The sequence below is a fragment of the Pongo pygmaeus genome, chromosome 2, assembly GCF_028885625.2.
Source record: "Pongo pygmaeus isolate AG05252 chromosome 2, NHGRI_mPonPyg2-v2.0_pri, whole genome shotgun sequence".
Taxonomy (NCBI): Eukaryota; Metazoa; Chordata; class Mammalia; order Primates; family Hominidae; genus Pongo; species Pongo pygmaeus.
The window spans coordinates 102,356,739-102,383,384 of NC_085930.1; the positions used below are offsets into that span (position 1 = coordinate 102,356,739).

At 40.7% G+C, this 26,646-nt stretch overlaps 1 protein-coding gene across 10 annotated transcripts in view; it reads right to left on the reverse strand.

Moving 5' to 3' along the window:
* Window positions 1-26,646, reverse strand: part of DOCK3 (dedicator of cytokinesis 3) — a 739,703-nt gene that overhangs the window by 151,177 nt on the left and 561,880 nt on the right. For all 10 annotated transcript variants that reach the window (XM_054483639.1, XM_054483636.2, XM_054483638.2 and 7 more), the window contains exons 15-21: window positions 16,966-17,090; window positions 15,295-15,457; window positions 14,652-14,758; window positions 13,910-14,081; window positions 13,129-13,226; window positions 6,054-6,137; window positions 4,894-4,994 (exon numbers count right to left, since the gene is read on the reverse strand). In XM_054483639.1, coding sequence (XP_054339614.1) covers window positions 4,894-4,994; window positions 6,054-6,137; window positions 13,129-13,226; window positions 13,910-14,081; window positions 14,652-14,758; window positions 15,295-15,457; window positions 16,966-17,090 — 850 coding nt within the window. The remainder of the gene's footprint in view (window positions 1-4,893; window positions 4,995-6,053; window positions 6,138-13,128; window positions 13,227-13,909; window positions 14,082-14,651; window positions 14,759-15,294; window positions 15,458-16,965; window positions 17,091-26,646) is intronic.

Below are 26,646 nucleotides of genomic sequence, written 5' to 3' on the forward strand. Positions count from 1 at the left end.
AAGTTGCCAGTAGGGGCCCCAGCTCTGCCCAGCCATGTTGCCTCTGCCACCTTGGTCAATGCCTGCAGGGAGGCAGGTACCCTGGCACTGGCACCTGCTAGCACTCTGCCACAGGTGACTCTGCCACAGCTGCTGCACCCACTGCTGCTGGCACATGTGAACAGGGATAGATCCAGCTGTCACTGCACTATGAAACACTTTGGCTTACACCACCCAGCCAAAGTGGAATGGCCAGCAGTCTGGGAGCATCTCGGCCTACCCAGTACAGTGGATTTCTAACTTTAAGGAGCCAGAGAACAAAGCTGGGGCCCAATACAAGTCCCCAGGTTGTGTTAGAGTGCACAGTCCAGGAGTTGAGAGCTGAGCACTGTCCCCTAAAATGTTCCAGAAATGAATCCAGCTGGCTGAATCCACCTTATACCACAATCAAACATTCAAGGTCATCAAACAGGATAAAAGGGGGAAAAAAACCCATCCAAAGGACAGCAACCTCAAAGACTGAAGAGTGACAAGCCCACGAAGGTGAAAAAGAACCAGCACAAGGACCCTGGCAACTCAAAAAGCCTTCTTTCCTCCAAATGACTGCATCACCTCTCCAGCAAGTGTTCTGAACTGGGCTCAGAGGGCTGAAATGACAGAAATAGAATTCAGAATATGGATAGGAATGATGTTCATTGAGCTACAGGAGTACGCTGAAAGCTAATCCAAGGAAGCTAAAAATCATGATAAAACAATGCAGGAGCTGACAGACAAAATAGTTAGTATAGAAAAGAATGTAACTGACCTGACAGAGCTGAAAAACACTCTACAGGAATTTCAGAATGCAATTGCAAGTATTAACAGCAGAATAGACCAAGTTCGGGAAAGAATCTCAGAGCTTGAAGACTGGCCTTCTGAAATATGACAGTCAGACGAGAACAGAGAAAAAAGAATGAAAATGAATGAACAAAACCTCCGAGGAATATGGGATTATGTAAAGAGCCCAAATCTACAACTCACTGGTGTCCTTAAAATAGACGGGGAGAATGGAACCAACTTAGAAAACATATTTCAGGATATCATCCATGAAGACTTCCCCAACCTAGCTAGAAAGGCCAACATTCAAATTCAGGAAATGCAGAGAACCCCAGTAAAATGCTTCACAAGAAGATCATCTCCAAGACACATATTCATCAGATTCTCCAAGGTCAAAATGAAAGAAAAAATGTTAAAGGCATTTAGAGAGAAGGATCAGGTCCCCTACAAAGGGAAACCCATGAGACTAAAAGTGGACCTCTCCGCAGAAACAAGCAAGAAGAGACTGGGGGCCAATATTCAACGTTCTTAAAGAAAAGAAATTCCAATAAATAATTTCATATCCAGCCAAACTAAGCTTCATAAGCAAAGGAGAAATAAGATCCTTTTCAGACAACCAAATGCTGAGGGAATTTGTTACCACCAGACCTGCCTTACAAGAGCTCCTGAAGGAAGCACTAAATATGCAAAGAAAAGACCAATACCAGCCATGACAAAAACACACAAGTACACAGACCAGTGACATTATAAAGCAACTACACAAACAAGTCTGCAAAATAACCAGCTAACATCATAATAGGATCAAATCCACACATACCAATACTAACTTTGAATATAAATGGACATAATTGTTAAAAGGCATAGAGTGGCAAGCTGGATAAAGAACCAAGACCCATTCGTATGCTGTCTTCAAAGAGACCCATCTCATATGCTGTGACACAGATAGGCTCAAAATAAAGGGATGGAGAAAAATCTACCCAGCAAATGGAAAACAGAAAAATAGTAGGGGTTGCAATCCTGATTTCAAACAAAACAGATTTCAAACCAACAAAGATTACAAAAGAGAAAGAAGGGTATTACATAATGTTGAAGAGTTCAACAAGACCTAACTCTCTTAAGTATATATGCACCCAACACAGGAGCACCTAGATTCATAAAGCAAGTTCTTAGAGATCTTCAAAGAGACTTAAGACTCCTACACAATAATAGACAGAGACTTCAACACCACACTGACAGTATTAGACAGATCATCAAGACAGAAAATTAACAAAGATATTTAGGACCTAACTCAGCACTAGATCAAATGGACCTGATACACATCTACAGAACTCTCCACTCAAAAGCAACAGAACATACATTTGTCTCATTGCCACATGGCACACAATCTAAAATTGACCACATAATTGGGACACAAAACACTCCTCAGCAAAATCACTGAAATCATACTCTCTCAGATCACAGCACAATCAAATTAGAAATCAAGACTAAGAAATTCACTCAAAACCATAAGATTACATGGAAATGGAATAACTTGCTCCTGAATAACTTCTGGGTAAATAATGAAATTAAGGCAGAAATCAACAAGTTCTTTGAAACTAATTAGAATAAAGATACAGCATACCAGAATCTCTGGGACACAGGTAAGGCATTGTTAAGAGGGAAATTTATAGCACTGAATGCCCAAATCAAAAAGTTAGAAAGATCTCAATTTAACAGCCTAACATCACAACTAAAAGAACTAGAGAACTAAGAGCAAACCAATTCCTAAACTAGCAGATGACATGAAATAACCAAAATCAGAATTGAACCAAAGGAAATTGAGACACAAAAAACCATTCAAAAGATCAATGAATCCAGGATGATTTTTTGAAAAAAATTAATAGATAGACTGCTAGCTAGACTAATAAAGAAGAAAAAAGAGAATATTCTAATAAATACAATCAGAAATGAAAAGGGGGATATTCCCTTTGACCCCACAGAAATACAAATAACCATCAGAGAATATTATGAACATCTTTATGCACATAAACTAAAGAATCTAGAGGAAATAAATAAATTCATGGACACAAACACTCTCCCAAGAGTGAACCAAGAAGAAATGGAATCCCCAAACAGACCAATAATAAACTGTGAACTTGAGTCAGTAACAGCCTACCAACCAAAAAAAAAAAGAGCCCAGGACCAGACAGATTCACAGCCAAATTGTACCACATGCACAAAGAAATGAGGCCAGTGGCTGGGCGCAGTGGCTTACACCTGTAATCCCAGCACTTCGGGAGGCCGAGGCAGGTCAGGAGATGGAGACCAGCCTGGCCAACATGGTGAAACCCCATCTCTACTAAAAATACAAAAATTAGCCAGGCGTGGTGGCATACGCCTGTAGTCCCAGCTACTCAGGAGGCTGAGGCAGAAGGATTGCTTGAACCCAGGAGGCGCAGGTTGCAGTGAGCCAAGATCGCGCCACTCTACTCCATCCTAGGTGACAGAGTGAGACTCTGTCTCTAAATAAATAAATAAGAAGTAGGCTTTATCTTTGGGGTACAAGATACCATCCTGTACCGGCCAGAATGGCTATGATTAAAATGTCAAAAAATAACAGATGCTGGCAAGGTTGCAGAGAAAAATGAATGCTTATATACTGTTGATGGTAGTGTAAATTAGTTCAACCACTGTGGAAAGCAGTGTGGCAATTTCTCAAAGACGTAAAAACAGAACTACCATTTGACCCAGCAATCCCAATACTTCATATAGACCCAAAGGAATATAAATTGTTCTACCATAAAGACACATGCTTGCATAAGTTCATTGCAGCACTGTTCACAATAGCAAAGATGTGGAATCAAGCTAAATGCCTATCAATGGTAGACTGGATAAAGAAAATGTGGTACATATATACCGTGGAATACTATGCAGCCATAAAAAGGAATGAGATCATGTCTTTTGCAGAAACATGGATGAAGCTGGAGACCATTATCCTTAGCAAACTAACACAGCAACAGAAAACCAAATACCACATGTTCTCACCTGTAAGTGGGAGCTACATGATGAGAATGCATGGACACATACAGGGGAACAAAACACACCGAGGCCTATCGGAGGGTAGAGGGTAGGAGGATGGAGAGGATCAGGAAAAATAACTAATGGGTACTAGGCTTAATACCTAGGTGATGAAATAATCTATACAACAAACCTCCATGACACAAATTTACCTATATAACAAACCTGCACATGTACCCCTGAACTTAAAATAAAATTAAAAAACAAACAAAAAAACCCAGCCAGGCACGGTGGCTCATGCCTGTAATCCCAGCACTTTGGGAGGCCGAGGCAGGCAGATCACGAGGTGAGGAGATCAAGACCATCCTGGCTAACATGGTGAAACCCCGACTCTACTAAAAATACAAAAAATTAGCCAGGTATGGTGGTGGGCACCTGCAGTCCCAGCTACTTGGGAGGCTGAGGCAGGAGAATGGTGTGAACCCGGGAGGCAAAGCTTGCAGTGAGCCAAGATCGTGCTACTGCACTCCAGCCTGGGCGACAGAGCAAGACTCTGTCTCAAAAAAAAAAAAGTGGTAAATATATAAGATGGAACATTATTCAGTCTTTGAAAGGAATGAAATTCTGACCCATGCTAAAACATGGATGAGCCTTGAAGACATTATGCTGAGCGAAATAAGCTACTCACAAAAGGACAAATACTGTGATTACACTTACATGAGGTACCTAGAGTAGTCAAATTCATAGAGACAGAAAGTAGAATAGAATGGTGGGTGCCAGCGGATAGGGGAGGGGAGAATGGGGAGTTATTTTTAATGATTACAATATTTCAGTTTTGTAACATGAAAAGAGTTTTGGAGATGGACAGAGTTCTGGTGATGGTTGTACAATGATGTGAATGTACTTAATGTCACTGAACCCTACACTCAGAAAATGGTTAAGATGGTCAATTTTGTGTTATGTGTATTTTATCACAATTAAAAATATAAAGTTTTTAAAAAGTCAGCTGAACTTTTTAAATGCTGGTTGCAGCTAAACTTTTTTAAAGCCTATATTTCTACTCAAACACAAGTCCTAGTGATGATACCAAATGGAACTTACTTGTATGCCAGAGCTCCAGCAAAGTGCTTCTGGATATATGTGTCCATCACAGGTCGAAAGTGAAAATACTTGATGTCTCGGAGCAGGTTGATGATGAACACCTGGGAGATATGGAGAGTAAGCCATCAGGGTTCACTGGAGGCCTCAGATCTATCCCCAGCAGGAAACAGAGTCTTCCTTCTCCAAATAATGGCAAATTGTCAGTGCTTTCCTCTAGCATTCCCCCATGGGTAGTGAATGTAAGATTTCCATTCTGTGTCTATATTTCTGTCTTGTCTTTTCTCTAACACCCCAGCCTCCTAATTCAGACCTGGGCTCATCAGTCTCTTCCTGTATTTACTCTGAGCCTCTCCCTTCACAATAATGCTGGGTGGTACAATACAGATCAGGGAAAGGCAAAACAATATGCGTGTAGATGGCATAAACAATAAGGTATCCCCAAAAACGTGGAAAAGAGAGGAAAAAAAGCTTGTCCTCTGAGTTAAATCAGCCTATGAAACGCTGTATCCTTCAGAAATGGGGCTGGTGGACAGGAAATTAAGAAGAAGAAGAGCCGGAGGGGCAAACTATGAAAATACTCATTGCAACTCTCACCTCTGCTCCCCATCTATGAGAGTATCTGGCTCTTCTTGAATGTATGGCTCTCTGTGAGACTGGATATATTACGCAAAATGCACTAAACATTCAAATCACTGTCCATTTTCATTAACCAACCTTCTGAGACTCTAGTTCTGAAACAACTGCATAGATTCTGGACCTGCACAGGTCTCTAGAGACCAGCCTGGGTAAGTCTCTGCTTTTCATGATGGTTATATCCTACTTTGTAAGCAAAAAAATGGGCCATCTGATTTCTTGTATTACTCTCTGGGTTTCTGACCTCATGGAGGTCACTATTTCACGGGCCAGGCATACTGCAATAGTGATGAGATGGAAGATCCAGAAACTATAAAGCCAAGGTCTGGACTTGATTGTGTTGGATTCTTCAAGTTTGATCTCTGCCTGGTTGGTTGCTTGGTCTTCCTTGGGTGACACTCCTTAGTCCCTTTTCTATTGGAAACATCTATATCTTGTGCTGACTCTAATAAATTGCTTCCCTTAAATTTTCTGAAATATATGACAGGAATAATTAATAAAAGTAAAGAGTCAGGAAGTTGACTTACCAGAGACTGAAAAACCAACAGGCCGTACTTCTCTGTATTATCATCCAAAATCACAAAGAGTGTATCTAAGATGTCCTGCAGAAACTGAAACAACATAAAAAGCAGGGCTCAGGTCTCAGGACCTTACGCGCACAAACTTCCATAAACCAATGAATTTAACTTCCGATAAAAAAGTGAAAGATCTCTTAGGATCTCAAAATACCACTTAAAAATCATCTAGTACCCTGACCCTCCACCCAGCTAAGTGATAACTAGGTGCACTTGAGGTGTTGGCTTATAGCCCAAAGGGCCCCAAGAAAGACTTAGAGAGGCTCTTCCTGTTGGGTGAGTGATACATTTCTAAGGAAAGGGCAATGACCTAAAAACCATAGAACACCTATGCAGAATAGCAATTTTGATATAAAAACAATCTAAGTGATACTGATACCAAATTTATTTTGAGAAAAAGAGCTTACTGGTATCCCCAAAAGTTCAGTAGTCTCTTGCTCTCTACTGTGGCCTAACAATATAGAGTATATTTGGATAAGGATGTGGCAAGTTAGGCTTTACCTACAGACACTATTTTTTGGTCTAAGAATTAGTATTACAGGAGAAGGGAGAATGCAGTCAATGAGGGCTGTCAATGGGGGTAAAAAATGTGGCAGTATTTTTGTTGTTGTCTGAGCATGTGCCTATTTCTGAGATGCAAAAACAAAGGAAGAGAATAATAAATATTGATGGACACTTGCAGCCTTCAAAAATCAAGTCTATCCTTCCTCCATTTTAAAAGATACAATGTTTACAATTCATTTCTGAAAAATATGACATAGAAGGTGTAGATAGGGGTAATAATGATGGGTCAAGACTGGCCATGGGTTAATGGTCTTTGAGGCTGGGTCAGAGATACATCTAAGGTTCTTTATACTATTCTGTATACTTTCGCATATGCTTGAAATCTTCCAATAAGAAGTAAAAAATATTTCAAAATGCTAGCACATTCTCTTTACATTCTTTTCTAGCTAACTGGAGACAAATTATTGATGCTAAAACTAGATATGCTGGTAGGATGTTCTCTTCTCAGGAATATAAAAGCTCACCCTTGAAAAGGCAACAGACTTCTTAATACCTCGTTTACTGGTTGATGTTTTCAATATTCTTAGAAGGAAAATATGAGTATGAATTTATCTTAAGTTTCAAAACTAGCATTAGATTGCTTTGAAGAGTTTAAAAATTTTTATGATAATCTGATCACATAATTAAAACAAAATTCATACATCAACTTCATGAAAGTACACAGTGGTACACAGACTTTAAAACTGTTCCTGACTTGGAAACACTGTGTTGTGTATTATTGAGTTAATGGAGCTGTGAAAGCAAAGTTAGATGGTGCATTTGTGCTAATTCATTTGACACTTGTGATGGCAAAGCTAAGAATGTTCATTATGGACAGGATGCCTTCTCCAGATTTAATCTCTAGCCTACATTCCATTACTCTTGCTGATAACCAAAAATACTTCCATTTTCCTCAGTAGAATTCAGTCCACTGTGTAGGATTCACCTGATGGTCTTTCACCACCAGGAAGTGCCTGGGGTTTTTATTGAGCTAAGGGGAAACACTCTGCCCAGAAAAGCCCTATGAAGGCAACTGGGGACTGGCAGTGTTGATGTCAGCATGCTAAAGCCATTAGATAGGAAATGTCACAAAGGTACTTGGAGAAGGCAGTTAACGCAGGGGTAAGGAAGGAAGGTATTATGGACTCCAAGTGAGAGACTAGACAAAATCAGCAGGTACAAGTTAATGAGCAGTATTTAGAGTTCTTAAAATCAGGAAAGTAGAGCCAGAAAGATATCAGGCTTAAATATAGTTTTTAAAAGTTAATAAACTGATATGCTATATACCTTTTTAAAAAAGGAGCTAAGAAAAAAATCCCAAAGTATGATTCCTTGAGTATGACCCCTAAAGCAAAGGCAACAAAAACAAAAACTGATACAGAAAACAGACAACTCATGGATTGGGAGAAAATATTTCTAAATCATGTATCTCTGATAAGGAACTAATATCCAGAATGTATAAGGAACTCAAACAACTCACTAGCAAGAAAACAATGCAATCAAAAAGATGGGAAAAAGGACCTAAGTAGACATTTCTCAAAAGAAGATACACAAATGGCCAACAGATATATGAAAAAATGCTCATCATCACTAATCTTCAGGGAAATGCAAATTGAAACCACAATGAGATGTCACCTCATCCCAGTTGGGAGAGCTATTACCAAAAGATAAAACATAACAAGTGTTGGTGAGGATGTGGAGAAAAAGGAATTCTTATGCACTATTGATGGAAATGTAAATTAATACAGCCATTATGGAAAACAGTATAGAAGTTTCTCAGAAAACTAAAAATAGTATTACCATATAAGCCAGCAATCCCACTAGTGGGTATATGTCCAAATAAATTGAAATCAGTACGCTGAAGATGTCTTGGACATCTTCAGAACATGGGAGAGGTCTGCACTTCCATGTTCACTGCAAAATTGTTAATAGCTAAGATATGGAAACAATCTAGGTGTTGGTCAGCAGATGAATGGATTAAGAAAATGTGGTATATGTTAAAAAAGCCAGTAGCTTTTCTCTACACCAACAACGTTCAAGCTGAGAGCCAAATCAAGAATGCAATTGCGTTTACAGTAGCCATACACAAAAAATACCTAGGAATACATCTAACCAAAGTGGTGAAAGACTTCTACAAGCATAACTACAGAATACTGCTGAAAGAGGATGGGCAGTGGCTGAGGCCTGTAATCCCAGCACTTTGGGAGGCCAAGATGGGAGGATCACTTTAGGTCAGGAGTTCAAGACCAGCCTGACTAACATGGTGAAACCTTGTCTCTACTAAAAATACAAAAAAAATTAGCCAGGCATGGTGGCACATGCCTGTAATCCCAGCTACTTAGGAGACTGAGGCAGGAGAATCACTTGAATCTGGGAGGCAGAAGTTGCAGTGAGTACAATTGTACTCCAGCCTGGGCGACAGAGGAAGACTCCATCTCAAATAAATAAATAGATAGATAGATAGATAGATAGATAGACAGATAGATAGAAAGAAAGAAAGAATACTGCTGAAAGAAATAATAAATGACACAAACAAATGGAAAAACATTCCGTGCTCATGGGTTGGAAGAATCGATATTGTTAAAGTGGCCATACTGCCCAAAGCAATCTACAGATTCAACACTATTCCTATCAAATTACCAACATAATTTTTCCCAGAATTAGAAGAAACTATTCTAAAATTAATACAGAACTGAAAAAGAGCTCAAATAGCCAAAGCAATCCTTGGCAAAAAGAACAAAGCTGCAGGCATCACATCAGCCCATTTCAAACCATACTACAAGGCTACAGTACCAAAAATGCATCATACTGGTACAAAAACAGACACACAGACCAATGGAACACAACAGAGAGCCTCAAAATAAAATAGCCTACCTACAGCCATCTGATCTTTGACAAAATCAACAAAAATAACAATAGGGACAGGACTCCATACTCAATAAATGGTGCTAGCAGCAAAAGAAATATCAGTGGAGTAAACAGACAACCCTCAGAGTGTGAGAAAATATTTGCAAACCATGCATGCAACAAAGGATTAGTATCCAGAATCTACAAGGAGCTCAAACAAATCAGCAAAAGACCACAAATAATCCCATCAAAAAGTGGACAAAGGACATGAATAGACATTTCTCAAAAGAAGATATACAAACAGCCAACAAACGTATGAAAAAATGTTAACCATCATTAATCATCAGGGAAATGCAAATTAAAACCACAATGAGATACCACCTTACTCCTGCAAGAATGGCCATAATTGAAATGTTCTCACTCATAGGTGGGAATTGAACAATGAGAACACATGGACACAGGAAGGGGAACATCACACTCTGGGGACTGTTGTGGGGTGGGGGGAGGGGGGAGGGATAGCATTAGGAGATATACCTAATGCTAAATGACGAGTTAATGGGTGCAGCACACCAGCATGGCACATGTATACATATGTAACTAACCTGCACATTGTGCATATGTACCCTAAAACTTAAAGTATAATAATAATAAAATAAAATTAAATTTAAAAAAAAGATAGAAAAAAAAAGAAAAGTCAAAAAACAACAGAAGTGGGTGTGGATGTGGTGAAAAGGGAACACTTTTATACTGCTGGTGGGAATGTAAATTAGTACAACCACTATGGAAAACAGTGTGGTGATTCCTTAAAGAACTAAAAGTAGATCTACCATTCAATCCAGCAATCCCACTACTAGGAATCTACCCAAAGGAAAAGAAGCCATTATATGAAAAAGACACACGCACATGCATATTTATGGCAGCACAATTCGCATCTGCAAGGATATGGTACCAACCATTAGGAAGGTAATGAGGGATAAAAGACAACATATTGGGTACAGTGTACACTGTTTGGGTGATAGGTGCACCAAAACCTCAGAATTCACAAATAAAGAACTCATCCATGTAACCAAAAACCACCTGTATCTCAATAACTATTGAAATAAAAAAAAAAAACATAAAAAAGAGAGTGTAACAATTGGCAAAAAATGAATGGTGCTGAGATAGCTGGCTAGAAGCAGTTAAGGTGAGGTAAGAACATTCTTCCTCAGGCAGTATATTTACATTGTGTGGAAATCAACAATTTCCTTCCCACTGACATGCTGCAGCTAGTACATAATTCATGCTGAAGAATGAAACTGGACCCCTACTTTCACTATGAACAAAAATGAACTCAAGACGGATTCAAGATTTAAGTGTAAGATCTCAAACTATAAGAATCCTAGAAGAAAACCTTTTAGGAAACACCATTCTGGACATTGGCCTTAGGAAATCATTTATCACTAAGTCCTCAAAAGCAACTGCAACAAAAACAATTGACAAATGGGACTTTAATTAAACTACAGAGTTTCTGCCTAGCAAAAGAAACTATCAACAGAGTAAACAGACAACCTACAGCATGGGAGAAAATATTGCAAACTATGCATCTGACAAACGACTAATATCCAGAATATATAAGGAACTCAAACAACTCAACAAGCAAAAAAAAATTCCATTAAAAAGTGAACAGAAGACGTGAACAGACACTTCTCAAAAGAAGACATACAATAAAGTGGCCAATAAACATATAAAAATGCTGATTATCACTAATCATCAGAGAAATGCAAATCAAAACCACAATGAGATACTATCTCACAACAGTCAGAGTGACTATTAAAATGTCAAAAAGCCTGGGCGTGGTGGCTCACTTCTGTAATCCCAGCACTTTGGGAGGCTGAGGCAGGCGGATCACTTGAGGTCAGGAGTTGGAGACCAGCCTGGCCAACATGGCAAAACCGTGTCTCTACTAAAAATATTAAAATTAGCCAGGCATGGTGGCACATGCCTGTAATACCAGCTACTTGGGAGGCTGACATAGGAGAATCACTTGAACCCAGGAGGCGGAGGTTGCAGTGAGCCAAGATCACGCCACTGCATTCCAGCCTGAGCAACAGGGTAAGACTCCATCTCAAAAAAAAAAAAAAAAAAAAGTCAAAAAATAACAGATGCTGGCGAAGCTGCAGAGAAAAGGGAACTCTTATACCTTGTTGGTGGGAATGTAAATTAGTTTAGCTCCTGTGGGAAGCAGTTTGGAGATTTATAAAAAAAACTTAGAACTACCATTTGACCCAGCAATCTTATTACTGTGAGTATATCCAAAAGAAAAAAAATCATTCTACCAAAAAGACCCATGCACTCAAATGTTCATCACAGTATTATTCACAATAACATAAGACATGGAATCAATCTAGGTGCCCATCAACAGTGAACTGGATAAAGAAAATGTGGTACATAGGTCGGGCACGGTGGCTCATGCCTGTAATCCCAGCACTTTGGGAGGCCAAGGCGGGTCGATCACGAGGTCAAGGGATCGAGACCATCCTGGCCAACATGGTAAAATCTCGTCTCTACTAAAAATACAAAAATTTGCTGGGTGTGGTGGCACGCGCCTGTAGTCCTAGCTACTCTGGAGCCTGAGGCAGGAGAATCGCTTGAACTGGGGAGGCAGAGGTTGCAGTGAGCTGAGATCGCGCCACTGCACTCCAGCCTGGCGACAGAGTGAGACCCTGTCTCAAAAAAACAAAACAAAACAACAACAACAAAAAAAGACAATTTGGTACATGTACACCATGGAATACCATGCAGATAAAAAAGAAGAAAATCATGTCCTTTGCAGCAACATGGATGCAGCTGGAGCTCATTATTCTATAGAAACTAGCAAGAACAGAAAAACCAAATACTGCATGTTCTCACTTGTAACTGGGAGCTAAACATTAGGTACTCGTGGACATAAAAATGGTAACAGTAGACACCGGGGACTACTAGACTGGGGAGGGAGAGGGACGAGGGTTGAAAAACTGTTGGGTACTATGCTTATTACCTCAGTGATCAGATCATTAGTATCTCAAACCTCAGCATCATGTAATATATCCATGTAACAAACCTGCACATGTACCCACTAAACCTAAAATAAAAGCTGAAATTATAAAATAAAAAAAGAAAACATGGCATATAAACACAATGGAATGCTATTCAGCCTTAAAATGGGAGAGATCCTGTCGTTTGAGACAACATGGATACAACCGGAGGACATTAAGCTAAGTGAAATAAGTCAGGCCCAGAAAGACCACACGATCACACTTATATGCGGAATACAAAAAATTGAACACATAGAAGTAGAACGTGCAATGAGGAATACCAGAGGCTGAGGGAAGGTTGTGGTCATTCTGCAATCACTCTACTTTGTGAACATACATTCTGCACTGTTAAAACATCATATTGTATCCCATACAGATAAACAATTATTATTTGTCAGTTAAAAATAAAATAAAAAATAATAGCATTCCAAAAGAGGAAATGGAAGCTAACAACAACAACAACAACAACAACAAAAATCTGATGAAACAGTCTCAGAGGGTTATTGGCAAAAATCATGACAAACTAAGGTCTTCCGCCCAGATTCTTCCTCATGCAGTATGTTTAAATTATATGGAAGACATACCTTAACAATTTCCTCCCCACTGACATGTCGCAGCCGCCCTAGTACATCCATGATCCGGTCAGGGAAGGCCTTCCACTTCAGCAGAGCTAGGAGGTCCACTAGAAAGCAAGTCCAAAAGATGATGAACCCTTGAACCCTGGATATTCTTTTTTTTTTTTTTTTTAAGACGGAGTCTCACTCTGTTGCCCAGGCTGGAGTGCGATTGTATGATCTCAGCTCACTGCAACCTCCGCCTCCCAAATTCAAGTGATTCTCCTGCCTCAGCCTCCTGAGTAGCTGGGATTATAGGCATGCGCCATCATGTCCGGGTAATTTTCGTATTTTTAGTAGAGATGGTGTTTCGCCATGTTGGCCAGGCTGGTCTTGAACTCCTGACCTCAAGTGATCTGTCCACCTCGGCCTCCCAAAGTGCTGGGATTACAGGCATGAGCCACCGCACACGGCCAAACCCTAGATATTCTAAGGTCAAGCAAGGCCCAGACTCTCCCAGTCAAGGACAGGTGGAATCTAGAGGAACAGAACTAGCTGCAAGCATCACCACAGACTGAGTCTAAGGCCAAAGACTCATCTATAAACTCTGGATGTACTGTGGAGCTACTAAAACCATGGAAAACCTTGTAGGCTGCTATTGCTGAGTGATTCCTTCAACTTCAAATGAAAAGAAGCCCATTATTATGACATCAAGAAGGAATAATTTCTCTCTCCCTTCACATGCACTAGTAATGTGGAGTGAACAATGGAGGAGGGTGGAGGGCACCACCCTGCAGGCATTATCACCTACCATTCTGGGTGAGTTTGGTAGAGGAGAGCTGAGTGGAGATGAAGAACGACTCTTTGGTGCTGCGCTGGAAGATGAGGCTAGAAGGAATATTAGGGCAGCCATTGTAGTCCTCTTTGCAGCAGGGCAGGCCCAGGTACAGAGCATGGTTATTAAACGTGCTATTCTCATCACACTGTAGGCAAAAATGGAGAAAAAAATGTCCCCTGAGCCATGCAACATGCAAAAACCAGGTCCTAGGAATTTCTGGGCTGATATTTGCTCTCATCTTCCTAAGGCTGAACGTTGGGCCTCAGGTCCTCTTGGAAGAGTACTTTCTGTTCAGAAACTCCCTAGAACAGCTCATGTGCCTTTTAAACAGAATATGGTGGGGCATGTGGTTGCCACCTGATGTGCAAGTAACCTTGGGTGGCAGCTATGCTATGACAGTTGACAGTACCATGATCTCAAATAGCAGGTCTAAAAATGTACTAAACAAGACCACAATGGCAATGAGGGGTTGGTAATGGATTTCCATCCAGTGAAGTGAGAAGTAGAAAACAAAGAACCTGTTGGCGTTACTTGTGGGAGGAAGGCCACTGCACTTAGAAGACAAGCCTGCCCACAGATGTCCCACTGTCACCCACCAGTGCACTTCCCTGGGTCTTCTGGCCTGCCCAGTGAAAACCACCTAACTGAGAACCACGTGTGAGAGTGGCCTCAGGGCAGGTGAGGGGTGGGGATGAAAGGCAGCTAGGCTTCATACCTTGTACACATAAAGCTCGTGAATATCATCTGAGAGGGTGGTGCCATCGTCACGCATCAGGGGTGAGAATGCAAAGCCAAAGAGTTTCTTTTCCCCTTTGTCCTTTGCTGTAATCAGAGCCAAGTATTAGTTGTTTTTTGCCTTCCACTCTGCTTCCTCATGGAAATTCTCCTCGTGCTTATCACCTATGCTCTTTTGTTCCTCACCTCTTTCATTAACTAGGTGGCAGCCTGACTGCAGGAATGATGAGAAATGTACTGAAATGAGTTTCCATTCATATTCAAGGCATATAGGCTACCTAGACCCAAAAAGAAACTAAATTGCTGGTCTTGATGAACTAGGGTCTCTTTAATAAGCAGTTTAATAATGGTACAAAGGAATACTCAAAGGAGAATGACAATGGATAATAATTTCAGACATTAGGTCAGACACCAGGAAGGGCCAACATGAGACTTTGTGGTTTTGAATCACTGCTTTTACAGTCCCAAGAACAGCCTCTGGTGACATCCCATCTCTGAGTATCTGTTTATTCCTAACTCTTCATTTTCTTGCCCAAATAATAAGAATCCACTTAATTCTGTTCCAGAGATGAGAGAGTTATATTTATATTCTCAAGGGAATGTGGGGGTGAAGTCTAACTCACTGGAACAATGTCTGAACTCAAAGCGCAGGTGGGAGCCCCGGAACCGGTCAATGGGGATAGGCAATTTGATAATTTCTCCCCAGCGAGGACTATTACTGTGGTAGAGGACAAAGGAGTGGTAGGAACTCCTATTTGGCTCTCCTGAACCCAAGCTGATGCAATCCTGGAAGAAAGAAACAAAATAAGATGTCATCTTCCTGGTAGGAATGTCTGGATTTCTGTGTCACTAGGACACTTTTCTTTCTCTTGTCTAAAGGTCTCATTTTTGCTCTAAGCAAAATCTATGAGATAAGAAAATGCATTTGATTTAAATTCAATGCTTTTGGAAGCAGTTACATAGATGGTATATGAAATCAGCAGTCACAATGCTCCTTGTTTTCTTTGGGGTGAAAGTAACCACAAGTACTCCTCAAAAACAGAGAGAAGCAGGGTGGTGCATCTAAATCACCAAGGTAGGCTCTTCATCCTCACTAAGAAGAGAAACAACAAGCTGCATGAGAAAAGTCAACTCTATGTAACATTTTACCAGATCAGAAAAAAAATTAAATTACAAAGTGGAGAGAGCCTGTTTTCTAATTGTCCTCAGTCCTACATTGGACTGGCATTTTAGGTCACCCCTAGCTGACTTTCTTTAGATATAAACAAGTTAGGCCAGATTTAACTTAACCCATCTCGCAAATATTGCCATAAAGATGCAGTCTCAGTACTGCCCATGCCCTTGTCTGGACAACAGGAAGCTTTGGGCCACATAATCCAGAGTAGGTCCCTGTCTACACAGGGTGATGTGATCAGCTGACCATTCTCCTGCCACTGGCATGCTCCATGCAAACAGTGAACAGGCTTAGGTTTTTGAGTTAAGTTTTTAAAATGACACACAAATCGTTGTTTCTACTACTATTTCAACATTCTCCTCTATTTCTGTCTTGATTTGGGAAATGATTTTGACTAATTTTACCCTTTTCCTCTGTCAAATGGGAATGATCATTTCTGTTCTATCTCACAGGGCTGCTGCCAACACACAGAAGCAAGGTTTATACAACACCGATTTGTCTTCTACAAAGCGGGCTGCAAATGATGCCTTGTTATTCACCGCAGACTTTACCATGACTAGAGTGAAGAAAAAACTCACATGCAACAGAAAAACAGCACTGAAGTCTTCACTTTCAGTGAAGAATAACAGAGGACACTTGTACTACATTGGCTTTAATATTCCACGGCCTGAGTCTGCTGTTCTTTGTCCTATAACTTGGTACCAGGAAGTGATTGTCTAAGTTCCACCCTTGACCAAACTGTAAATATAACTTTCTGTATTAGCTCAAGGAATAAAAAGGCAGAATGGGACCTAATAACAGTTACCAAAAGTAGGCAGCTCTATGCTAGGTGGAATGACAGGAGAGGCAACATGTAGGACAGAACTAGAGGGAATAGATCTAAAATGGAGCAAGAGGGATTCAGGTCAGACACTAGGATAAATTTCTGCAATGGCTGTACAATACTGGAAGTCATTATCAAAGCACACTTTAGGGTTTTCTTCAAGAAAGAAAAAGGCAGAGAAAAAGGCTGATGGGGTGATTTTAATCCTGCTTGAAGAGAATGGGCCTCTGGATAAAGTCCACGGAGAATTATTATAGGATTATCCTCCAACCCAAATGACTGACTGGCAAGCCTTACCTTCAAGATTTCTCCATCTGCATAAAGCACATACATAGTCACTTCAATATTCTTTTGTACACTCTTTCCTCCTCTCTCGAAATCCCCCTTCTCCAGGGTTAGGTACAAGTCATTGCGGATATCACCTGCGGGGAAAGAAATGCCACGTCCTTATGACTCCAGAAGCCATACTGCCCCACTTTCACAGAGAACTAGGCTAGCATTTGGATCTTCTGGGGCTTGGGTGGGTGCTCAGGGCATTCCAAACTTGGCTAATAATGATGGACATTCTACCAGTAACAGTGCAGCAGCACCCAGGTTGGTTAGTCATGTGTTCTCTAAGTCTGAATTCTAAAGATGTTTACCACACCTTGTCAAGGGTGGGGAATCTTTCAGATTGTAGATGCTCAGACTGCTCAGTCTTTCTCCCCTCCAGGAGAATGGCTGTAATCTAAGCCTCCCAAAGAGGGAAGATTCTAGAATCAACAGGAATAACATTTTAACATGCCTATGTCTTAACCACTAATCCCTCTTCTTTTCCCTCAAGAAGCGTTTCCCTTTTATAGATTTATACTTTTTATATGCTTTCTTTTTGTAATTCCCGTCCCTTCTGAGTCTGACTAGAGGATATATTACTTTTTCTTCCTCCCGGAGGCTTTGTTCCAAATCTCATTCCCTGCTGGAGTGACAGGTAGAGGTCACTGGACTATCTGTCGCTTTTTCTTCTTTTTGTTTGCAAGTGCACTGGGAGATCACTTTCCAGAAGCATAGGTATTAAGGCAATGAGACAACAAACTGTTGTGCTTTTTTGCTTCCCTGTGCTCTGACTCCAGCCCAATTTGCCCAACTCTGTTGTTCAAGACTGGGGAGGAGAAGCTCAAACTTCAAGTCTAAAATGACCTAAGTTACATCTTCCTTTTTAGGGTGATGAGTTGAGGGGGAGATAGCATTGCCTGTTCATGTATAAGAGTGTATTTAGGCTGCTCTAAGTTCCGAAACCTTTAACATGACCAGTTTTATTCACATGAACTAAAGAAGGGCTTTCGACTTAAAAAAAAAAAATAGTAAAAGCTGTGGGGGCAACAAACTTCATAGGGAGAAAATGGCAAAGGAAAATGGGTAAGACGAAAGTGAAGATGTGTTAGCAGCCTGAAGAAACCAATGAGAGGTAATGAAACAACTGGCAAAACATGCCAATTCAGAAACCAGGTAATTTTTTCTACTTCAGTTCTTAGAAAAACTGGTACATTTAAATATGCTATCACCTAGAATCATAATGATTGAAGCAGGATTTGTTTTTGGTTAGCAAGTGGGCTTTCTGGTTTGGTCAGAGATAAATGACAATGCTCTCTTTTTTGCACTGACTACCTCTAATAATGGAAGCATCTGAGTTTCTCTCACGCATGAAACAGGAATAGACCAGGACTGGCACATATTTGAGGATTTCAGGGTCTTCGTGACTAGTCCTTCCATTATTCAGGTCATTTTCCTATCCCAGGTATGCAATCTTGCAATCATGGTTATTTGGTTGCATAATGAAGGTTCTCAAAATACTGTGGCTAAAGTGGGGAAGAAAAGTTCATGACAAGCAATTAACTATTCCTCAAGGGCCCTAAGAACTTTCCCTAATGTGTGAAACCATCTTCTTTCCTAAACAAGCAACCTTGAGGTTACCATGAAGGAAGAAGAAAATGTGTTTTGAAAATCATACCAAAATGCCACTGTTGCATATGTAGGATATCCTGGAGGACCACATCTGCACAGACCCTTGGATTGGGAAGTGCCTCTGCTTTGAATTCTGATGAGTCTGGAATCTTAATACGCTTCCTTTGGACATTGCTGCTTGGGTCCTCCTGGTACACTATTTAGAGCACTCAGGTGTAAAGGGTAGGTTTGGGTGGGAAAGACAGGTAGAATGAGAAAGGAAGCTCAAATTCATCAGTCTGCTACTGTCAGGACAAAGGCTGAATAAAGTCAGTCCTGAAAGTAAAATCCAAACTTAACACAACTTTACTATGGCTTATTGCTATTTTTCTTCATTTTAACTTTCTCCTTTAAAGTCAGGTTATTGCTATAAATCATAGTTATACCTGGAATTTTTAACAATTGAAACAGGCTTCTTATAAAAGTCTTTTAATTGCACATTAGTTTTCCTATGGAATTTAAGTAATACTTAAATTTGTAGACTGATTTAGCACAAAGTGAATAGTCTAGATTTTTTTTATTTATTCTAAAATTTTAATTTTTATCCTTTTCTGAGTCAAATAGTCTAGAAAATTTTAATGCTTAATCTAAAGAATAGGTGCTTCATTTAAATATTACCCTGGTTTGAACTCTCTGGAAGTTATTCTGAAAATAATCTATGAGGCTTTTAAAAGCAGTTATCTGTTCGCTACCAGTAATATTATTCTAGGTTATACAAACATTTTTAGTTTCTGTGGCTCTATACACAGGTTAATCAATAAACATGTCCTTCAAATCAAACATTTTCAAACTTTTCCTAGTTATATATTATATAGAATACTAATATAAAACTAGGGGCTGAGCATGGTGGCTCATACCTGTAATTCCTGCTATGGATTATAAGGAGGCTGAAGTGGGCACATTGTTTGAAGCTAAGAGTTCCAGACTAGCCTGGGAAACATAGTGAGGCTCTTCAAAAAAAAATTTTTTAAAATTAGCTAAACATGGTAGTGTACACCTGTAGTCCTAGCTACTCAGGAGGCTGAGGAGGGAGGATTGCTTGAGTCCAGGAGTTTGAGGCTGCAGTGAGCTATGATCATGCCAGTGTACTTCAGCCTGGGTGACAGAGTGAGACATTGTCTCTTAAAAATAAATAAATAAATAAATAAAATTAGTGTCTTGGAGATTGTTAATGACAGAATTTGATCTGTGTTGACTATACAGAGATATGCTCACAGTTTCTGGGCAGAGCATTTTAAGGTAAAATGCCAGTTTCAAAACGGAAGGATTAAGCTACATATTCCTGTAGTTTTCATTTTTTAAAAAAACAGAATGCCTTTGGTGATCATCTAGCTGAGAAAATTTATCAATACAAGTAATTGTACCCTCTGAGTTACAGACTGAAGCAGTTTATTTTCATCAGGTCTTTAGCTGCTCTTTATTTGGAGAACAGATCTGCCTAGACTAGAACTATTCTCAGTCAGGTTAGGTATTAGGCTATTGGGCTTATGGGTTGCAATTATGCAATTATGGTTTCAATTTCAAGAGTGGCAATTTGTGAAAATGAATGTTGCTGGGAGGGAGAGGCTTCTTGTCAAAATCTCTCTGGGGGATCACTTCAATCAAGCTCTCCACTAATTCTCTTGGAACTAGGAGAAAGCATAAGCAGAAGCAAATGCGAAAAGCTCCAGGGATCTAATGACCCAGGCCTGCCTGCCTGCCTTACAGATAGCCTTCCATGGTTCCCCCACTCTTCAGCTGTCCCTAGTGCATGTTACGTGTTCACAAAACCTACAGTGGGATCATGCCTCTGGGTTAAGGCTCTGCTTCCAAGAGCCTCCTGTAAACTTCGGCACCAACTGCCAGGAAATATTACCAGGAGAGAGAGGCATGAGGGCAGGCACATTACAATGAAGATGAGAAAGAGAAAGCTGGAGCAGTGGTTTTGGAGGTTAGTTTGCATACCAGTGCCTGGATGATTGTATTCGAACCACCTGGGGAACTTGTTGAAAACAGATTTCTAGCACTCACACCTTGAAATTCCAGTGGGTCTTGTGTACATATATTTTTTAAAAAATCACCAAGTGATTCTGATGTTCTTCATTATTTAACACTAGGAAACCAGAACATAGAGGTCTGCTGGGAGGACATTGATGGAGTTTGGGTAGGAGTGGGGGACTGGGCAGCTCTTAGGCAGCATGGAGATGTGCTGAGAGGGTGAGTCTTTTCTACAAGAAGTAGGATATTTCTGAGGGTAGCCCTGATGATGGGTCTCTCCTTTAGGAAGGACCTTGGGCAGCCCTGACCCCCTTTGTTAAGTGCCCTCTGCTTCCTAAGGTTGGCAGGGCATCTTACAGCATCAGTAATGCCTTACATTGAGTGCTTAGTGCCTGGGTGACATCCAAAAGAGTTTCTTGAATGAAGTGGAACGATTTCAGTTTTTTTTGATAGGAGGGTCTCGGAATAAAGTATCTGTCCCTTTCACAGTCTCACAGGATCTGTTGGTACAGCTGCACTCAGAAAACTGGGCACTTAAGTTTATAGGAGTTGACAAACCTTTTCTGTAAAAGACTAAATAGTAAATATTTTAGGTTTTGCCGGCCACATATGTCTCTGGCAGGTGTTCTTTGTTTTTACAACACTTTTAAAATGTAAAAGAAAAACATTCTTGCTGGCAAGAAGTACAAAAAAAGGCTGTTGGCTGGATTTGGCCCATAGGCTATAGTTTACTGATACCTGGCTGGGAACGTTTATGTGTGAAGAACAGCTGCACTACACTGCAACTGCCCATCAAAAATACAGATTCCTGTGCACTTAGACAAACAGCTACTGGGAGAAAGCAAGGTAATGAACCTGGGGCTATGTTATTATGACAGGGATTGGCCTGGAATACTCAGAGATGCTCACGGAGTGAGCGATCTTAAAAGTAAACAGTGCTGTTTAGCCACCAGAAATCTTAAGGGGATAGATAGGGAGCACTGTGACAGACCAGTGACAGGTCTGACCCTCTGATGACCTGCATCCTAGTGACTCTGGAGAAACAGTTCATGATGTGTTTGCAGATTTCTTCTGAGAGTAGTCTCAGAGGTCTCCCAACCTCTGAAGTCCAGCTCAGGCACCAGAATATTTGTTAGCAAAAGAATCTCTTGCCAGATACTCCAGTACTACTTGGAATTTGGGGCCAAATGTTTCATTAGTGCTAGCCCATGTGGAATTCCATCCCAGCAGAAATAATCTGGGAAGGCCCAAACAAATTTGGCCAGTCAAAATCTGATATGAGTTCTTTATTATATTCACATTCCTTCTGTATAAATTACTCACACTTCATATTAGGAGGCTCTGGGTTCAAGTATTTTTATATATATATATATATATATATTTTTTTTTTGAGATGAAGTCTTGCTCTGTTGCCGAGGCTGGAGTACAGCAGCACAATCTCAGCTCACTGCAACCTCCACCTACCGGGTTCAAGCGATTCTCCAGCCTCAGCCTCCTGAGTAGCTGGGATTAAAGGCTCCTGCCACCATGCCGAGCTAATTTTTGTATTTTTAGTAGAGATGGGGTTTCACCATGTTGGCCAGGCTGGTCTGGAACTCCTGACCTCAGGTGATCTGCCTGCCTCGGCCTCCCAAAGTGCTGGGATTACACATGTGAGCCACCACGCCCTGCCCAATAATATTTAATACTATATTATTTATACCTTGTCTACTTCTAGACAGGATTAGGAGGGGTTTCTACAGATATGCTTTCTCTTCCTTAAGATCATGTAAGATGAGAACTGACTTTCTTTCAGTACAATTGGGATGATGCCAAGCCTATCTGTTGGAAGAATAGAAGGATGTCTCCTAACAGCATACATGGAAATGTAGAGATGTTAGCTACCATTCAACTTGGATGGTTTTAGGTATGCAACCAATGGAGTAGTTCTTATTTACTTGAGGAAGAGACCAAAAGAAAAAAAAAGGCTCTTGAGAGGACTTCTTTAGAGTACCCAGGAAAGAAGGATTCTTTCTTCTTCTTACCATGTCTTTGGTGTCACACGTCTGGTTTCCATTGCAACAAAGTCAGTGATGCTCTTTGCTCTAACAGGATGAGAGGTATGGGCATAGTGTGACATCACTATAGATAGTTTTTCCTTTCTTGAGTCAGGGATGTGATGATCTTCCAACCTCTTTTGAGACTAGATGTGATTATTCTTAAACCATCCCTTAGATACACTGCCATAGCCTCATTTGACACTCTGACCAGCGCTATGAACCCACTTGTGGTAAATAATGTCATTGCTCCCCTTGAGGAAAGCTTTCTTCCAAAAACCGTATCTCTGTTGGTTTGCCTTTTCATGTGAAGTATGTCCCAACAAAGCCAAAAAGAGAAGCTTTCCGCCTTTCTGATTCTTTGTGGCTTGGAGTAAGCACGACTCCTTTTCTTTTCAATGAATGCAACTGATCAGTCTCATACAAAAATAGTTTCCTGTATCTATACACCTTAAGCTTGTCAAGATTTTCTAGACATTCCAATATGTCCCCAGTTTCTTCAGATCTTAGTGAATACTCAAAAATAATACACAGTGTGTATGGGCTGGTAGCTTTTCTTTTTATGTCTTGTCAGTTACCCAAGAAGGTGAGGCTGATGAGGATTATTAATATGTACATGACACCCCACCCCAGTATTGCAACATTCCATGAAACAAATGAAGATGAGAACAAAGCAGGCAATAAGCAGACAGAGCACACAAAAGACAGAACTTACACCCAACTATCTTCATCTCTGCATCAGAAAGAAAGGGGCGAAAATGAAGGGATAGCACAGAGAAAAACAAGAACAATTAAGACAAACAGGAAAAGAAAGAAACATCACTTGAAGGTCAGTGATGAAACATACACATTTTTGTCAGGAGTCAACGAAAAAGACAGAGAGTGTTTCTGAGCACAAGGGGAAGAGTCAGAGGGTCCTCTAAAAGGATGCTATGTCTATATAGCTGCCTTCTAATAGATATGTCCAAAGGGGAGCAGTAATTGAGTAAAGGGAATCAAGAAGGGGAAAAACATCCATAAGCAGAGTACTCTCTAGGACATGGTTCTCAAAGGGGGTCCCAGAACAGCAGCCATCACCATCACTTGAGAGCTTGTGAGAGATGTAAATTGCCAGGTCTCACCACAATCCTACTAAGTTAGAAACTCTTGGGGTGGGCCCAGAAATCTGTGTTTTATAGGCCTTGCAGGTGATTCTGAAGCACACTAAGGTTCGGGAACCACTGCTTTAGGAAAAAAACTTAGTCATCTATTAGAACAACATAATAAATCATAGATGGACTTCTTATGACAAGACAGAAAACCATTTAATATGTAATTTGGCTCATATTACCTACAATCAATGATAACCTTAGAAATTCAAGGCTTAGAAAATAGGTTAAAACATTGTACTTCCCAAAAAACCATGACAAAGCCCTTTATTTCCACTGACTACAGGGTACAGACTTTCCAGGAAAGCAAAGAAAGAGAGCCATGGCAAGTGGTGGCACATCTCTGTTGGCTTAGACATGGTCTGAAGAAGGGTACGGTCCCTTCTTGAGCAAGAGGTTTTTTGTTTTGGTTTGGTTTTGGTTTTGAGACAGATTCTGCTCTGTTGCACAGGCTGGAGTGCAGTGGTACATACGATCTTGGCTCACTGCAACTTTTACCTCCCGAGTTTAAGCAATTCTCATGCCTCAGCCTCCCGAATATCTGAGACTACAGGTGAACGCCACCATGCCTGGCTAATTTTTGCATTTTTTTTTAGAGATGGGGTCTCACCATATTGGCCAGGCTGGTCTTGAACGTCTGGCCTCAGGTGATCCACCTGCCTCGGCCTCCCAAAGTGCTAGGATTATAGGCGTGAGCCACTGCGCCTGACCGAGCAAGAGGTTTTATTTTATTTTAATTTTTTATTTGAGATGGGGTCTCGCTCTGTCACCCAGGCTGGAGTGCAGTGGCGCCATCTTGGCTCACTGCAACCTCCGCCTCCCAGGTTCAATCGATTCTCCTGCCTCAGACTCCTGAGTAGCTGGGATTACAGGCGCCCACCACGACCCCCAGCTAATTTTTGTATTTTTAGTAGAGATGGGGTTTCACCATGTTGGCCAGGTTGGTCTTGAATTCCTGACCTCAAGTGATCTGCCTGCCTTGGCCTCCCAAAGTGTTGGGATTACAGGCGTGAGCCACTGTGCCTGGCCCGAGCTAGAGGTTTTAAATCATTCCTTTCAGGTTATACTCTTTTGGCTAACAGTTTTCTTTAAAGTTTTATTATAGCTAATTCTGACACAGGAGTTACATAAAACAATGTTAACATCAATTTGTTTACCTGGAACACCTGGCCTGTTTGTCTTGACTGCCCATCTTCTTAAAAAAATCAAGAAAAGGACTAAAAGTGTGCCATAGAGTTATTATTAACTTTTGTACTTTAATAAAATGAGTTTAGAAGAAAAGAAAAAGTATCCACTGAAATATGGTGATCAACTAACAAAAGGTTATATGCTCAGTTTTTTAAAAAAATGGCTAAATTTCTCATATCTATTTGTTCTTCTATAATCTAAGACGGCACTTCCTGGTTTGGCTCCCAGAACACCAGCAGTATCACTGTTACCTCTTGCTCATTATCATGGGTCACGAGCAGAACTGAATGGCTGTGTAGTCATGGCCTCAGTTATGGCAGAGCAGAATATCTCATGCTCACATCATCCCTGTGATATGTATGTACACTCTCATGGAAAGCAATGATAGAATGTCAAAAAGATCTTTTTAGAAATCATATGTTAGCTACTGGTGTGGCTAGAGCCTATCTGAACTCTCCCTTACAGCTCTGCCAGTATGCTTTGACAAGGACCAATCTGGGCCATCCTGACCAAAAAAAAAAGACCTTTCCAAATGAGTGTTTGATAGTTTCTGCCAAATGCTGCATAGTTTTAAAATAAGGATCACAGTTTATGAATACTTCTAATTTTTCCATTTAATTTCTCAGACTTATCATGCTGTCATGGTCACAGTTACTGACATGATTTCCTTCCTTCTTATTTCTCCACATATTCATGGGTCAAGAAGATGAAGTTGCAATTTCCTGTAACTTGGTCACACCAGCACTGTGAGAGCTGAGGGACTGCTACAACTCAAGTAAAACACTCTCACAGATGATAGGTGGACTAGCTGCAGGTAGAGATGTGCCCAGGGTTTGAAAAAGACTCCTACGGACTTCTTAACACAGTCACTGTTTCCCAAGACAGGCTGACCACAATGTAAAACACTCCTGCATACTTTTCCTGTTGATCCAATAGGACCTGCAGGTACAGTCCTATCACTTTGCCCAGGGACTGCAAACCTACTCTTGACAGTATATTGGGGCATATTAAGGGGGAAATGCGAGTTGCTAACAGCCCACAACCCTGGGAGTGGCCATCTGTGTAAAAGCTCTTTTCTCAGGAAGAGAACGGGTGGAAGAGGGGGCAGATTATGCAAAAGGGCTGCTCTGCCTATGAATCAGTCCTTACTTTCGGCTATAGCACTCAGTACTTCAAGGGCAGGCTCACAGCCCCACCCTGGGCCTGCCAGGACTGCCCGGCCCGGTATCTCTGCCTTGTGGGGAAAATCATATGATGATCCCTTAGCTGCCCAGAGGAGGGAAAACCCCCTTAACCTCAGCTTGCCTCACCAGTGCTTGAAATTACATATTTCCAGAGTCATGTCTAGCTGTGTGCCAATGATATGAAGAGATGCAGAGTATCTTAAAAAAGATTTCTTTCCACAGATGAGGTTTTGACAATGTAACTTAAAAACAGATTTTGCTTAAATACATTTTTGACTGAAGCTTGTTCCTTTCTAGTCTCTGATCACTTGGTTTTAATCCCAGAAGTATGTGAAGACTACCAGGAAGGTAGTATCCAAATCTTAGAAAAGTTCTCAAGAGAAAGGAAGGACTTGAAGTATATCCCTTGGAATATACTCCACCACATAAGCCTAGATATCTAATTTTTAAAAGATCACCAGGTCA